General features: G+C 38.5%; 1 protein-coding gene across 4 annotated transcripts; it reads left to right on the top strand.

The window, feature by feature from the left end:
* Positions 1-516: 516 nt before the first annotated feature.
* Positions 517-14,480, top strand: LOC146641118 (cytochrome P450 2J4-like). 4 transcript variants are annotated; one of them, XM_085397912.1, is made up of 9 exons: positions 517-930; positions 3,499-3,635; positions 3,815-3,945; positions 5,010-5,170; positions 5,576-5,752; positions 5,851-5,989; positions 9,735-9,922; positions 13,635-13,776; positions 13,879-14,480. In XM_085397912.1, the coding sequence occupies exons 1-9, from the start codon at positions 730-732 to the stop codon at positions 14,052-14,054; spliced, it is 1,452 nt and encodes a 483-aa protein (XP_085254038.1). In that variant the 5' UTR covers positions 517-729; the 3' UTR covers positions 14,055-14,480. The 4 variants fall into 4 exon arrangements, with proteins under 4 accessions (XP_085254038.1, XP_085254037.1, XP_085254036.1 ...); XM_085397911.1 differs by having other exon boundaries at positions 3,499-3,661; positions 3,815-3,964; positions 13,635-13,734; XM_085397910.1 differs by having other exon boundaries at positions 3,499-3,661; positions 3,815-3,964; positions 13,635-13,743.
* Positions 14,481-15,489: the final 1,009 nt, after the last annotated feature.

Here is a 15,489-nt window from a genome sequence, read left to right as displayed (position 1 = left end):
TCACCTTCTCCAGTGATCAATTTTAATTTGATCATTCTTACTGTATTTGAATAACTTTATACTTGCTTTTAATTTAAAATTTTTGAATCTTCTTTATTCCTCACTCATCATCTCCTTGTGCTGCCAGCATTTATATCACTAAATAAATAAAAAAAATAAAAAAAAATCCTTTCCATTGGTTGGAGAGCAGCTAAAAAATAGAATGATAGCCAAGGAGTACAAAACCCGCAGTGTGGTGATCAAGAACATTTCATTTATTTACAATAAAAACAAGCCTGGGCCTTAAAAAACAACAACCAGGGCTAAAAATCACCAAGCTGCCATTTAAACATTACATGGGTGCAACAGTCTTAACATAAATATTGTAGGAACATCCCAGCATTCACCGGTTGTGTCTCACTGGGAAAGGTCTTTTACTGGGTCCACATCCAACACTAGTTCAAACAATTCCATGGCCAATCCAAGGTCTCTTAAAGGAATTTAAAAAGGAAACTCATTCATAATCTTCGTGTAGCCTTTTTGCAAGCAATAAGGTCCCACATGTGAAAACACTAAAAATAACCCCACCATTACCAGCTTTTATTTTGAAGTCCAGATGCGCAAACACGAGTCTTTCCTTCACCTTTGTGTTTAAGGAAGTCCACCCATTTATCTGATCGCACTTTGTTTCTTGGTAGCATCACAGTTAAAACACTGCAGTAATCCAGCATTCCACATTAAGAACTTTAAATGGAGACATTATACAGTGTTCTTGGCTTGGAGTGGATAGATGGGAGGAGCATTTTAATATTTCTCTGTGTTTTCCTGCTGTTGTCTGATATTTGGAAGAACAGAGTGCCAAAAAACTTCCCACCTGGACCGTGGGCTCTCCCGTTTCTCGGTGACATTCATCGCATCAGGCCTGATAGAATACACCTGCAGTTCAGAGAGGTACACATGTTTACTATTAAGGGAATAGTGTTTTATTTGTAATATATTTATTTTCTTTCTTTGTTCCTTAAAAGTACGTTAAGATGTTAGTGGAGTAAAAATCAGATAAGGGTAGCTTTAATTACAAAAATGTTATATTTATGGTTATATTAATGGATAATAGGTATTGATTTGTAAAATCAATTCAATTTTATTTATATAGCGCCAAATCACAACAACAGTCGCCTTAAGGTGCTTTATATTGTACAGTAGATCATAGAATAATAGATACAGAGAAAAAACCAACAATCATATGACCCCCTATGAGCAGCACTTTGGCGACAGAGGGAAGGAAAAACTCCTATTTAACAGGAAGAAACCTGCGGCAGAACCAGGCTCAGGCAGGGGCGGCCATCTGCTGCGACTGGTTGGGGTGAGAGAAGGAAAACAGGATAAAGACATGCTGTGGAAGAGAGACAGAGGTTAATAACAGATATGATTCGATGCAGAGAGGTCTATTCACACACAGTGAGTGAGAAAGGTGACTGGAAAGGAAAAACTCAATGCATCATGGGAATCCCTGGCAGCCTACGTCTATTGCAGCATAACTAAGGGAGGATTCAGGGTCACCTGGTCCAGCCCTAACTATATGCTTTAGCAAAAAGGAAAGTTTTAAGCCTAATCTTAAAAGTAGAGATAGTGTCTGTCTCCCGAATCCAGACTGGAAGCTGGTTCCACAGAAGAGGGACCTGAAAACTGAAGGCTCTCCCTCCCATTCTACTTTTAAATACTCTAGGAACAACAAGTAGGCCTGCAGTGTGAGAGCGAAGTGCTCTAATAGGGTGATATGGTACTACAAGGTCATTAAGATAAGATGGGGCCTGATTATTTAAGACCTTGTATGTGAGGAGCAGGATTTTGAATTCTGGATTTAACAGGAAGCCAATGAAGGGAAGAACAGGATAAATATGCTCTCTCTTTCTAGTCCCTGTCAGGACTCTTGCTGCAGCATTTTGGATTAACTGAAGGCTTTTCAGGGAGTTTTTAGGACATCCTGATAATAATGAATTACAGTAGTCCAGCCTGGAAGAAATAAATGCATGAACTAGTTTTTCAGCGTCACTCTGAGACAGGATATTTCTAATTTTAGAGATGTTGCGCAAATGGAAGAAAGCAGTCTTACATATTTGTTTAATATGTGCATTGAAGGCATGTCCTGGTCAAAAATGACTCCAAGGTTCCTCACAGCGTTACTGGTGGCCAAGGTAATGCCATCCAGAGTAAGAATCTGGTTAAATACCATATTTCTAAGATTTTCAGGGCCGAGTACAATAACCTCAGTTTTATCTGAATTAAGAAGCAAAAGGTTAGCGGCCATCCAGCTCTTTATGTCTTTAAGACATTCCTGCAGTTTAACTAATTGGTGTGTGTTATCTGGCTTCATGGACAGATAGAGCTGGGTGTCATCTGCATAGCAGTGAAAATGTATGCTATGTCTTCAAATGATACTGCCTAAGGGAAGCATGTATAATGTAAACAGAATTGGTCCTAGCACTGAACCCTGTGGAACACCATAATTGACCTTAGTGTGTGAAGAGGACTCTCCATTTACATGCAGAAATTGGAGTCTATTAGATAGATATGATACAAACCACTGCAGCGCAGTACCTGTAATACCTACAGCATGTTCTAATCGCTCTAATAGGATATTATGGTCAACAGTATCGAATGCTGCACTGAGGTCTAGCTGTTGGATGAGAGCTGCTCCATCCAAATTGGGATGGATGCCGTCTCTCCTAACAAGAACTGAAAGAACTGAATATAAATAACTTGAGCTTATTATACAATATGATACTACAGTATATTTCTAGCTAATTTTCTCTTTCTCTCAATAAAACTTTCTTTAAAGATATGACGCATCTTGGGGTCACCCTGAAAGGAAAGGCAGATATGAAATGTATAAATTACATTCGAGGTCAAAATATGACAAGATATTTGGCTGCAAATACATTTGCATAACAACAAAAACAATAAATAACAACAAATTTTACTATTGAGCTTTCAGGTTTACAAACAAAATGCTGGCATGCATGGATATAAATGCTACCAAAAACATAACCTCCTCCGAAGAGTTAATAATAAAGTATCCAAGAATTAAAGGAGCATCTTTTTTCAATACCCATTACTTTTCCACAGTGGAAGAATATTTGTAATATGGATAGTAAAAGGACCTTCACCTTTTAAAGTACTAAGGACAAGTTCAGGGAAGTTGCCATTTAAAACTCTGGCAATCATTAACTCAGTGAACTTTATCTACAGTTGCCTTTATTCACACAAGAGAGAAGGTTTGTTGCTTGAGTTTGGTTTTTGAAGACCACCTCAAGAGGGTTCAGTCAGAGCTGCATTTTCAGTTATATTGTCTTTTTAAATATTTTCTCATGTGTTTGCAGTTTGGGTTCTTGTTAAGAGATATAATATTAATGAGGCAACATTGCTGCAATCTTATAGTATCTGTAGTAAGGATGTAGAAGCAGTATTAATTCTCTGAGTACTGTTGAACCACAACATCTGCCTGCTGTCTTTGTTCAGTTTGCAAAGAAATATGGAAACATTTTCACCATCAGACTCTTTGGTGGAAGAACCGTGGTCATTAATAGCTACAAGTTTGTGAAAGAAGCCCTGGTCCAGCAAGGAGACGACTTCATAGATCGACCCACCGTACCACTGTTTGAAGAATTATTTGGCAATGAAGGTTCTGTTTTTCTCTTTTTTCACTGAAAAAAAAAGATATTTAGTTAGTGTTGAATACAGTGAACAGCATAATTGAGACACCAAATCAGAGCTGTAAGCATGTAGCTAGTGTTTGTTACATTCAGTCTAATATTGTGTATTTGTGTGTTCAAAGGTCTTGCGATAGCAAATGGTTATCCATGGAGGCAGCAGAGGAGATTTGCTCTTCATACCCTAAGAAACTTTGGTCTTGGCAAGAAGACCCTGGAGTTATACATCCAGCAGGAGTGCCAGTATCTCTCAGAGGCTTTCACAGAACACCAAGGCATGAAAAAAACATCTATGCTTTTTTCCAAAGAGTCCAAAGATCACCACCTTTCTCTGCGATAGAAAGGCTTATTGCCACCATTCAGTAGTTTACCTACTGTTATGACATGGGTATTTGTCCCCCATGTGTCAGGGGGCTTTGTCTGTGACCCAGCATTTTGAGGTCTTAGTTCTTTTGTGAATTCAATGTGTTTTGGAAAGTTTTAGTTTTCTTTTTTTTTTTTCTTTTTTTTTTAATTAAGATGTCACTTAATTAAAGGAAAGTTTTAGTTTTCTCTTATTTAGTAGTTCTATGCTTTGGCTGTATGTTTTGTCATATTTATTCCCATGTTGTCTGGGCAAGGTGTCTCATCTCCCCTTCCTGTTTACATGCCTCCTCATGTTCTGTTCCATGTCTCCCCTCTCTGTTATGTTTGTCCATGTATGTTTCTTCAGCCCAACATGTCTCGTTCCCTTTTGCTGTATCCCCAGTGTTCAAATCCCCCTCTCTCTCATCTTTCCTCCCTCGCTCTCTCTCTGTCACTCATCTCAAGCTTGTGTGTCCCAGGTTATGTTTTCCCATGTTTCCTGTTTTTTGGTTTTTTTTGAAAGTCTTGTGTTTCCATATTCAGTGTGTTTAGTTTTGCTTCCCCTGTGCCGTCATGTTAATTTGTGACAGCTGTGTTCCCCATGTGTTTCCACTTTCCTCATTACCCTTCTGTGTATTTAAGTCTTCTGTCTCCCTTTGTTTAGTTTCAGGTTGCCTGTTATTCTCACCTCATGGTCCATGGATGTCATGTTTCTCTAGTCTTGGGTTTCTCATGTTCATTTGTAGGTTTATAGTTAGAGCTTTTCCTTGTCCTATGCTAGTTTTTTCCCCAGTTTAAGTTATTGTGTAGTTTTTCACCTTTGTTTGCTTGTGCTTTTGTTTTTGTTGTAGTTATCAGCCAAACTAAATGGCTCGCTTTTTGTTAAATTTTAGTCCTGTCCCTTGTGTATCTGCTTTTGGGTCCGCTCCTCAGACACATTAACCATGACACTATATTTTCTGTCTTCATTTACAGGAAAGCCATTTAATGTCCAGCTACTGATAAATAATGCTGTGTCAAATATCATCTGCTGTTTGGTGTTTGGGAATCGATTTGAGTACACTGATCAGCAGTACCAGTCCATTCTTCATAACTTCAAAGAAGTTGTGCGCTTACAGGGAAGCATTTCAATACAGGTGAACCTCTTCCTACCGTGCTACATCATGCAATGATCACATTACATCACGATTTATCGAAAATGCACAAGCCAAATTTAAGCGTCTTAAATAACTAAAATGTGCAAATTAAATAACTGTAATTAAATATTGTGACTATAAAATGACATCTTTGTCATCGTTGTCAGCTTTGGTGGAGTGTGCATCCTGTCTCATTAAAACAAAAACAAACAAAAAAAAGTTTGCTGAATTTGCCCTCTAATATATTGCAATTATATTTCTACCACCACTTCTGCTGCTGTGGAATCCTTCGCTAGATTTTTATTCATAATTTTCCGAATGCACAGCTTCATATGTGGAGCACACAGCCACATGAATATTTATCCAGTCATTAAATATGGATTAATCTATCTTCCTATGGTGTAGATGTACAACATAATTCCCTGGCTGATGAAGTGGCTACCTGGACCTCATAAGACAATTTTCACTCTGACACAAGAGATAAAGGACTTCGTAGATATCAGGATCAGAGAACACAGAGAAATCCTTGACCCAGCGTCACCGAGAGACTATATTGATGCCTTTCTTATAGAAATGGCAAAGGTGAGTGTTGTGCTCGATCTCTATTATGTTTGTTCGTTTTGGTCTTGTAATGAAGTTTGATAACAGATTTTAATTTCTGTTGTTTGGACCGTTGATAGAACGAGGAGAAAGATTCAAGTTTTTCTCTCAGTAACTTACACGCTTGCACCATGGACCTGTTTTTTGCTGGAACTGAAACTACTGCCACTACTTTACGTTGGGGGTTGCTTTACATGATCTACTACCCTGATATACAAGGTATGTATGTAATACTCAACGGCACCTTGTATTTTGTCATGTCAAATTTTTGTTTAGAAATAATAAAAATTCTGTTAGTTTCCAGAGAAGATCTAATTCTTTAACTTTAGTTTCTGTTACTCTAAAATGTGCAATTGTATTCTTTCTTTTAATATAAAACAGCAGTATATATCAGGAAACAAGAAGTCCAGCATATGTGTGACAATATAAAATCTGCATTTTGTAAAGATGGCAGATTAACATTTATATTTTCACTTTTTAATAGATATATGCTCGATTGTCTCCTCTTGCTTGTTGTGTTGACAAAGGTTAACTAATTCACAAATGCTAAAACTAAAAATATATTTCCTGTTCATGTTTCTGTTTATATTTCATAGTTTATTAAGTAGTCCAGTAATCCAGTATTGGTATTAATGACTTGGAATGTCTTTTTTTACACTCACTTTTAGTTTCTCACTTAGTGTTAGGTTACTGTAATAACCTTTGTGGAGTGACTCAGTATGCACATTAGCTGGAGTGAGTGGTGACGTAGGAGCTTCCTGTGTGTGTGTGACTGAGGAAGTGACTTTCAGAAGAGGAAGCATGGCAGACAAGAGAAGTGCAGATTTGGGTAGGAAATTTATAGTTTAGTGATTATATGTTGTCGTAAGGGGGTTTTATGCTGAATTTAAGTATGTTAAAGGGGGTGATTTTTGTGTGCAAATTGTGTGGTTTTAATGAGACTTTCGGTGTATTGAGGAGGTGAAATTATGTGGTGGCAAAACTTTTGTGTGTTTAAGGTTGTTGAGGTTGTTGTGGTGATGGGTTGATTCTGTCGGTTAGGTTCGGGTTGTTGTTGTTTTTGTTTTTAATAGAGGGAGTTTTAGGAAACATGGACATGTCTAAAATTGGGCCCATTATTTTTAACAGTGCACTTAAAGAAAACCTGTCAGGTGATTTTGTTTTGTGTTCTCATGAGCTAATAATCAGCTCTATTTTTTCATTTCTGTTTTAAGGAGGCCTGCAACAGTGAATAACGGCGCTGAAAATTCTCGGGAGGAGCAAATATAAGGGGGCTTTCCAGATTACAATTGGCTGAGGAGAAAGCTACCTGGGGACTATTCAGGTCGTAAGTCCCTGTAAAAAGGATTTTATGCGAGTCAATCCAGTCCAAAAGCATAAAGAAATATTTTCCTATGGAAAATAAAAAATGACTGAGCTCATTTTGCTGAGGGTGGAGAATCTGACGCGGGAAGCTCCACTATTAGCAAAAATATGGAGTGAATGTGTGAGTGAATGTGAGGATGAATAAATGTGGACAAACAATTTGCTTTTACCAGAGAAAATTTCTGTTTTGTTTTGTTGACTGGGGTTAGATTATGGGATTATAGTATATTGTTGGGAGAATGCCAAATGCTAAAGGGGAAATATTTTTTGATGTAACTCAGTTACCATTAATTGAAGAAACACATGACTGATAACTGTTCTAAGTTTATTTTTATGATATAGATTGGAACATGAGTGGGGAAAACTGAGCATTTTAAGTTTTGTATAGTATCTTGACACATGAAATGTATCAAGATAAAGGGGGGTTTAGGGTTTATTAATTTAATTGTTTAATAATTTAGGATCATTTTAGGACTTTTGGGGTTTTTGATCATTTGGATATGGTAAAACTGAAACGGTTATTTTTATGTTAAGGTTAAAGGATTAAAGAACTGAATCCTGTTTAGAAGATACAATGCCGGTTTTTCAAAGCTGTGAATAAATCTTAGAGGGAAAATTAGTGAGGGTTGAAGGAGGAGAACAGGTTTGATTTCTAGAAGTAGTGGTTATAATGTAGGCTTACACAGACAGATATTACACAGAAACACACATGACAGTATTGATTCCAGGCAAAAGGCCTCAAATTCATTTAGCTTTTTGACTGAACTTAAAGAAGGACCAAAGAGGAAGGAAAGCATATATTTTGGTTAAGTCTGATAAATTAGAATTAGAAGGTATTGTTACATTAAAGGGAGCAAATGAAATAAAAAGGCTATACCAAAAACAGGTGATAACATAGGAAATGTGAGGTTTTAAAATGAAGTTAGTGTTAACACACAGGAGTTGTTTCAAGGCAGCATTTAGCTATGATGAAATGTATACAGGAGTAATTGCTTATATGCTTAAACTTAATTGATTAAAGTGGTTGTTTTTCTTTTGGAGCTTTTAGTAGAATAGGCTGGTTCTAATGATTTTTTGTTAAAAGGTGGACAGTTTGTGTACAGTAGGTCGATGATCAGATAGGAAAATAGAGCGAGCAACCGGACGTGAAAGCAGGGCTTAAAGAGTTTTAAAGGGATGAGTAACGTTGAAGAATATATATAAATATAAGTCAATAAGTTAAGAACATAATTAGGATCAGGCTTTTGATTACAGAGTCCCAAAAAGGATAAGTTAGGGAGATGCAGGAAAAGGTGTTTTGTTTCCTTTGCAGAAGATCTCAGCGACCACAGGAGGGGCGAGGATCCTGGAGATCTCGAGGCCTGCTGAACCACCAGAGAGGGACCGAGAAAACCTAAGCTTACACATGGAGTGTTCTCGAATGGGAGCTGGTTGAGCCAGAGGACGGCTAGAGAGGGTCTGAGCGAGGACACAATGTATTGCGACCTCTGGTGTTCCAGAGGTCGAGAGAGGGAGCGTGGAGCAGGGAAATTATTTTACTGCTATTGTTAAATAATCATCATTATTACCATTGCATTAATAATATAATCTGGAGTTTATATTGCATTCAGGGGTTGAACAGTGTGTGTCTTTCAGAAAGGCTAAAAGTCACAGGCTGACAGGAAACAGGCTTGCAGAGAGTTTGCAGAAGCAGGAAGTTATTTTGAGCAGCAGGCTAAGACGAGGCTTTAACAGTGTAACAGATAGCTTTAAGAAGGCCTTAAGATGTTATGCATACAGTTATTATGTTGACCTTGTATTTCAGGTGCAGTTATGACTATTTTATACACAATGCATATCTGTGCTTATTAAAGAGTTGGAGCTCGGTCAATTAATTGGGGGTTGGAAGCTTTGTTCGGCGCGATGTCCGGACAATCTATTGTGCAAGTGACTTGGAGCCATAGAAGGAATTGCAATACATGCTTACAAAACACTTATATCAGGTCATTTTATATTAAGGTTTTAGTAGAAGTTCTTGGTTAAAACATTTATTTAGTAGAAGACATACATATAGTCTCAGTGAGCCTCTGGTCTGGTGAAAGGTCAGAAGTGCAACAGGTGAATTGAGAAAGAGCATTTGAGGACGAGACACAGACAGTTAGTAGGTGAAGAGGTGACACAGAGAGCATGTGAGGTCAACATACACACACACATGAGTTAGATTTATTTAGAGGAGAGATTAGTCATGTCTCGGCAAGAAAGAGGAACAATTCACTTTAAGACAAGAACGGAAAGTACCAGCCATGAAAATAGAAGATGATCTTCTGGGTTAAAAGTCATTGTGGTGTTGATCTGATCTATGTATAAAATGTATCTGTGACGCATGAAGGGGCGTCAGTAAATCAAACCCTGATGCTATAAAATATCTGTTTATGCTTTGAGGAAGTCGGAGATCACTTGCTGTCGGCGTACAGAGTGTTCTTCCCACACGTGTGTAGTCATTAAAATCATTGTTTGACCAAGACCTTCTGGACCATGGGTGGTTTGTACTCTCCCTCCTCAATTGTGAACCTTAACACCTTGATACACACTCTGATTGTATCCTGTTTTCACTGTGCAGAGAGAGTTCAAGCTGAGATCGATGCTGTGGTTGGTTCGTCCAGACAGCCCTCTGTGAGTGACCGAGAAAACATGCCCTATACTGATGCTGTCATTCATGAGATTCAGAGAATGGCCAACATCATTCCTCTCAATGTGCTTCGTATGACAAGCAATGAAACTACAGTGGATAAATACACAATCCCAAAGGTACACAATCCATAATACTTTCTGGCAGCTAGCTGTAGACTAAAGTATTCCTTTTCTACCAATTCAACCACTTGAGGCTGACTTCAAAGGTCTTCAAAAGCAATATAGCCTATGACTGAGGGCATAATTCCTCTTTAATAAAATTGAATTTTAATTACTTTTACTTGAAATTAAAATGTAATTGTATTTACTGACAAATACTTAAAAATAGCCACACTAGAACAAAGAGGTAGCAAGTCAGATTTTTACAGGAAACACTGAAAAAATGTCAAAAGAAATTTAAATGTAGCTTGTCTAATATGAAGAGGAAGATTGTTCCAAAGCAACGGGGCCACAATAGAGAACGCCCGGTCTCCTCTGAGTTTCAGCCGTGACTTAGGGACTGAAGGGAATGAGTGGGAACATAAGGCTTCAACAAATCGGACAAATAGATGGTTGCCAAACCATTGAAAGATTCAAAAACAATTTTCATAATTTCCACTAGGGATCAATGAAGTATTCTGATTCTGATGATTCCGAAAAACCAATAAATGAACTTTAAACAGGATCCTAAATTCGATTGGAAGCCAATGTAGAGAGGCCAAAACCGGAGTGATGTGGTCGAATTTCCCTCTACCAGTTAAAAATCAAGCCGCAGCATTATGCACTAATTGTAAGCGTGACAAAGTGCCCAGCCCCTATTAAAATGGAATTACAGTAATCCAGGCGTGAAGTAATAAAAGCATGAATTACAATTTCTAAGTTACGTTTGGAGAGAAAAGGGCTTGACCTTCGATAGACGTCTGAGGTGGTAGAATGCTGATTTTATCACCCCATTCACGTGGTCATCAAAGGTAAGTGCAGAATCGATCTTTACTCCAAGATTTGTGATTGAACTCTTCAAATAAGAGGTCAAAACAGTGAAATTAACATCTGGAGGGTTGGAAAATCGATTTGGGCCAAATAAAATCGCTTCCGTTTTAAATAGCTCTTTTAGATCTTTTGACAATGTTACATGGCCTTTTTCCATCAGCTCACCTCACTAGCCTTTTAGCACCTAATAGTCCAGGCTCCGTCCAACTCCTTTTAAACTGCCTTGAAGATTTCAAGGCTTGGATGGCTCTCAACCTTTTGAGCTTCAATGAAAGCAAAACAGAGGTAATTATATTCAGGCCTAATAATACCTCATGCACCCCACTTAATTATGGTTGGCTTGGGTCATACATCAAATAGAATGTCACAAATCTGGGAGTCATTATGGACTCTGATTTTAAATGTAATAAACAAATCAGCTCTGTCTTGAAAAAAGCTTTTTCCAGTTAAGGCAAATAGCAAAGCTTAAGTCAGTTTTGTCAAGGCGTGACTTAGAGAAAATAATGCATGCCTTTATCTAAACTCGGCTTGACTATTGCAATGCACTTTACGCTGGAGTCAGCCAATCATCCCTCTCACATCTTCAGCTTATTCAAAATGCTGCTGCCCGTCTCTTAACTGGTACACACAGGCACGAACATATCTTCCCTATCCTGTCCCCTCTTCTTTGGCTTCCTGTTTATCACAGAATGAATTTTAAAGTCCTAATCTTGACTTAGAAATGCCTAAACGGTCTTGCTCCTCCATACCTTTCTGATGTACTTCAACAACCAGATGATTTTGGTTGTCCCAAAAACTAGGCTGAAACTTAGAGGAGAACAAGCTTTTTCAATTGTGGCTCCCAAACTTTGGAATATGTTGCCTTTAAATGTTAGACAGGCATCTTCACTTCCTGTTTAAGTCTCTTTTCAAAACACATTTATTCAATAGCGTCTAGACTGGTGTGAGTTGATATGCTTTTTATGCTTTTATGTTTTATGTGTTTAAATGTGAATGTTTTTATCCTTCATTTTATCTATTGTTTTGTTCTTGTACAGCACTTTAGGCAAACTTTCTGATTTTTACCCCAAAACTTGATTCTGCTCATCTGGATGTAGCATTTTCAGTGGGAGAAACGTTTCGTCACTCATCCAAGTGAGTTATTCAGTCTCTGCTTACTGCAGGTTTCCCCAATCTTATAAACAGTACATTTACATTTGGATTTTGTTGAGAAGATGAGAGATGTCATTATGGAGGTGGATGAAACCATGGTCTCGTACGATGTTACATCTCTCTTCACTGTTACATCGTACGATGTTACATCGTGGCTCAAGAGTTGGGAGTTCGCCTTGTAATCGGAAGGTTGCCGGTTCGAGCCCCGGCTTGGACAGTCTCGGTCGTTGTGTCCTTGGGCAAGACACTTCACCCGTTGCCTACTGGTGGTGGTCAGAGGGCCCGGTGGCACCAGTGTCCAGCAGCCTCGCCTCTGTTAGTGCGCCCCAGGGTGGCTGTGGCTACAATGTAGCTTGCCATCACCAGTGTGTGAATGTGTGTGTGAATTAGTGGATGACTGGATATGTAAAACGCTTTGGGGTCCTTAGGGACTAGTAAAGCGCTATATAAATACAGGCCATTTACCATTCACTTGCATCCCAGTCACGGAAGCGTTGGAGGTAGTTTGTAAGAGATTACAGGATGACCCAAACCTCAGCAACAGAACCACTCTCAGCATTGACCAAGTGTGTTTGCTTTTGGAACTGTATCTTCATTCGGCCTACTTCACATACAAGGGTCAGTTCTACAGGCAGGAACATGGGTGTGCATGGGTTCCCCAGTTTCATCTATCGTGGCCAATTTATACATGGAAGAAGTGGAAAAGAGGGCTTTGCTATCCTACCCTGGAACACCACCAAGTCATTAGTTCAGATATGTGGATGACACCTGGGTGAAAATCAAATCTCAGGACGTACCACAATTCACGGATCACGTGGACCGACACATCAATTTCACCAGGGAGGATATGAAAAATGGCAGGTTAGCCTTCTAAGACTGTGAGATTTCCATCAGTAATGGGGGACATCTAAAATCTGATTTGTACTGTAAACCTGCACATATGAATCGGTATTTAAGGTTTGATTCTCATCATCCACTGGAGCATAAACTGGGTGTCATCAGGACGCTACAACACAGAGACATAACACAATCCCCACAGACACAGCGACCAGGGAGGCAGAAGAACATCACATCAAGAAGTCCCTGAGTAAACGTAGTTATCCCAGCTGGACTTTTGTCAAAGATGGGAAGGCACCAAAAGAAAGTTCCAGCCGATCCAGGAGAGAAGGACAACTACTGCCTAAGTGAAAACGCTGGTTTGAACGCGGAGTCAAGGAGGCCATTTACGTGAAAAGGGAAAGACCACCTCTTAATCGAGGAGGGGGCCTAAGGGTACATCTTTCGCCATCGTACAATGCTGTGATTGCAGCCATTCCCCAACTGGCCTCCCAGCATATTGTTCCTTCAGTGGGCTGGTTTCAGTCATTATGTAAATGTACTGTTTATAAGACTGGGGAAACCTACAGTCAGCTGAGACTGAAGAAGTCACTTGGATGAGTGATGAAATGTTTCTCCCACTGAAAATGCTACATCCAGATGAAAAGAATCAAATTTTGGATATTTACTTACCTGGATGAGCATGCATCAAGATGTTTCTGTTTTTTTAAAATGCTATATAAATTGGATTTGGATTCTGTCATATGGCAAATTAAACCAATTTTCAGTAACAATTTAGATTTGTTTGTTTGTTTACTTGTTGGTTTTCCAATTTCAGTATCTCAGGTCTTAAGATTATTTTGTGGGGTTTTTGTTTTTTTTTTTTGTTCAGGGTACCATGATACTGGCTACCCTGGACTCAGTCCTACACGATGAGTCAATGTGGGAAACTCCACACTCTTTCAATCCTCAACACTTTCTGGACAAGGATGGTAAATTTCGTAAGAGAGATGCTTTCCTTCCATTTTCTGCAGGTTGTACTCTTTTAGCCAAATGGCATGCATCCTTGGTTTGTTGCAGAAGTGTAGTAAAAAAAATTGTTTGAATAAAACTCATGACTTACTGTTTATTCTCAGGCAAGCGTGTGTGTCTTGGAGAACAGCTGGCCAGGATGGAGTTATTCCTGTTGTTTACTTCCCTCCTCCAAAGGTTTTCTCTTTCGCCACCTGCTGGAGAGCAGCCCAGTCTGGATTTCCAGTTGGGAGGCATACGCTGTCCCAAACCTTACCGCCTCTGTGCTGTACCACGTTAAACCATCAACTATGGCAAACTGAAAATAAATCACTCCTTTATTACATTTATCATCTAATGCAGTTTAGTTTTTGTTCTTGTAGTCCAGTAGACCTTTTTCATTAACTTTTACAATATAAATCTATTGTACTCTAACAGAAATTACTAAAAATGTTAAACCACCAAAAAACTGAGATTAGTTTATCCTTTTTTTCTGACATTAAGGCAAGTGAAAGGATTGAGTCTCTGTTCTGGTTAACGATTTCAGAGATACCTGCCTGGTTCATTGCTTTTACAAGTAAAGTGGATTCTGTCCCTTTTAAGGACAATCAAAGTAATCTGTTAGAAAACTTTCCACTGTATTTGAAGGCTTACAGAATCATTTGTTCTAAATTGTTACTTTACCTGAAATGAATGTTAATTCTGAACAATTACCATTAAAAAAATCTCAAGCTTGACTTTTCATTTCTCTTTACACCATTAACACACAGTCAAAGGTTTTAGTTTTACCTGAAGTGTGTTTGACGTTAGAGATAGAAAACGACAAGTAAGAGAAAATCTAGGGTGGCAAGAGTAGAGAGAGCATTGAAATCCTTTTAGAAATACTTCTAAAACTAATCATTTGAAATGTAAAAATATATGAGCAGCAGGTGTGCCATGATGGTTGCAATACCAAAAAAGTATAGAATACATGGTATGAAGTACTTGATTTGGATCATGACTTCCTTGTTGTGGGGAGAGTGTTTGGGCTGCAACTGGGCATCCAAACCTCTGTACCTCTGGGGTATTGTTTCTCTTTTAGTTCAATTTACAATACTTTAACTCTCCTTTAAGAATCTGGAGTTCTGTTGTCCTCTTTGTTAAGATCCTCTTGCAAAAGCTGTCCAGAAAGGAGCTTGGTCTGGAAGATACTGCACTACTGTCAGCTTTGCAGGAAATGGATAAACAGGTCACAGGAACTGGAGCACTTCTAGGTTGCCAGGTGCTTAAATCCTTCTGACATTGGTGACATCACAAGAGCACAATTACTTCATGTAAGTAAAGTAGACAATGGCACACTGACCTTATTCATATATAGCTGGGCTCCTTGCTTATAAATGTGGGCCAATATTGTAAAAACCCAGCATAAATAAGCATCACTGTCAATTTAGTCCAATCTTGCTCTATCTGGCTTAGGCGACTTATTAAGTTCAGCTCAGTTTGATCCAAAGGAATCTAGCTGCCATGCCATGCTTATAATTCCTCTTTGTTTGATCAATGCAATTTGTTATACATTTGCATGAACCAAACACGAACTACAGCTGGTCCCAAATGTGGCTGCCAGAAAAAAGAATTCCACAATTTATGACATATATATTCACATATATACTATGTAATCATATATACTCGCGTACACTATATATATATACCTACACTGGAGTGTTTTATATAACGGAATCATTGTGATAAGCATCTAA

This window comes from Rhamphochromis longiceps, linkage group LG23 (assembly GCF_057381845.1).
Source record: "Rhamphochromis longiceps isolate RC_006_pf linkage group LG23, R_longiceps_female_GT1.1, whole genome shotgun sequence".
NCBI lineage: Eukaryota > Metazoa > Chordata > Actinopteri > Cichliformes > Cichlidae > Rhamphochromis > Rhamphochromis longiceps.
Note: the sequence above shows the minus strand (reverse complement) of the source record. Positions and strands in the feature narration are given on the sequence as shown.

What these genes read in the sequence shown, in the direction of transcription:
- LOC146641118 (XM_085397909.1), top strand. Translation starts at nt 730, where the DNA reads ATGGAGACATTATACAGTGTTCTTGGCTTGGAGTGGATAGATGGGAGG. An exon ending in AGAATTATTTGGCAATGAAG is followed by an intron (nt 3,662 to 3,814) that starts GTTCTGTTTTTC and finishes GTGTGTTCAAAG; the next exon opens with GTCTTGCGATAGCAAATGGT. An exon ending in GGCTTTCACAGAACACCAAG is followed by an intron (nt 3,965 to 5,009) that starts GCATGAAAAAAA and finishes CTTCATTTACAG; the next exon opens with GAAAGCCATTTAATGTCCAG.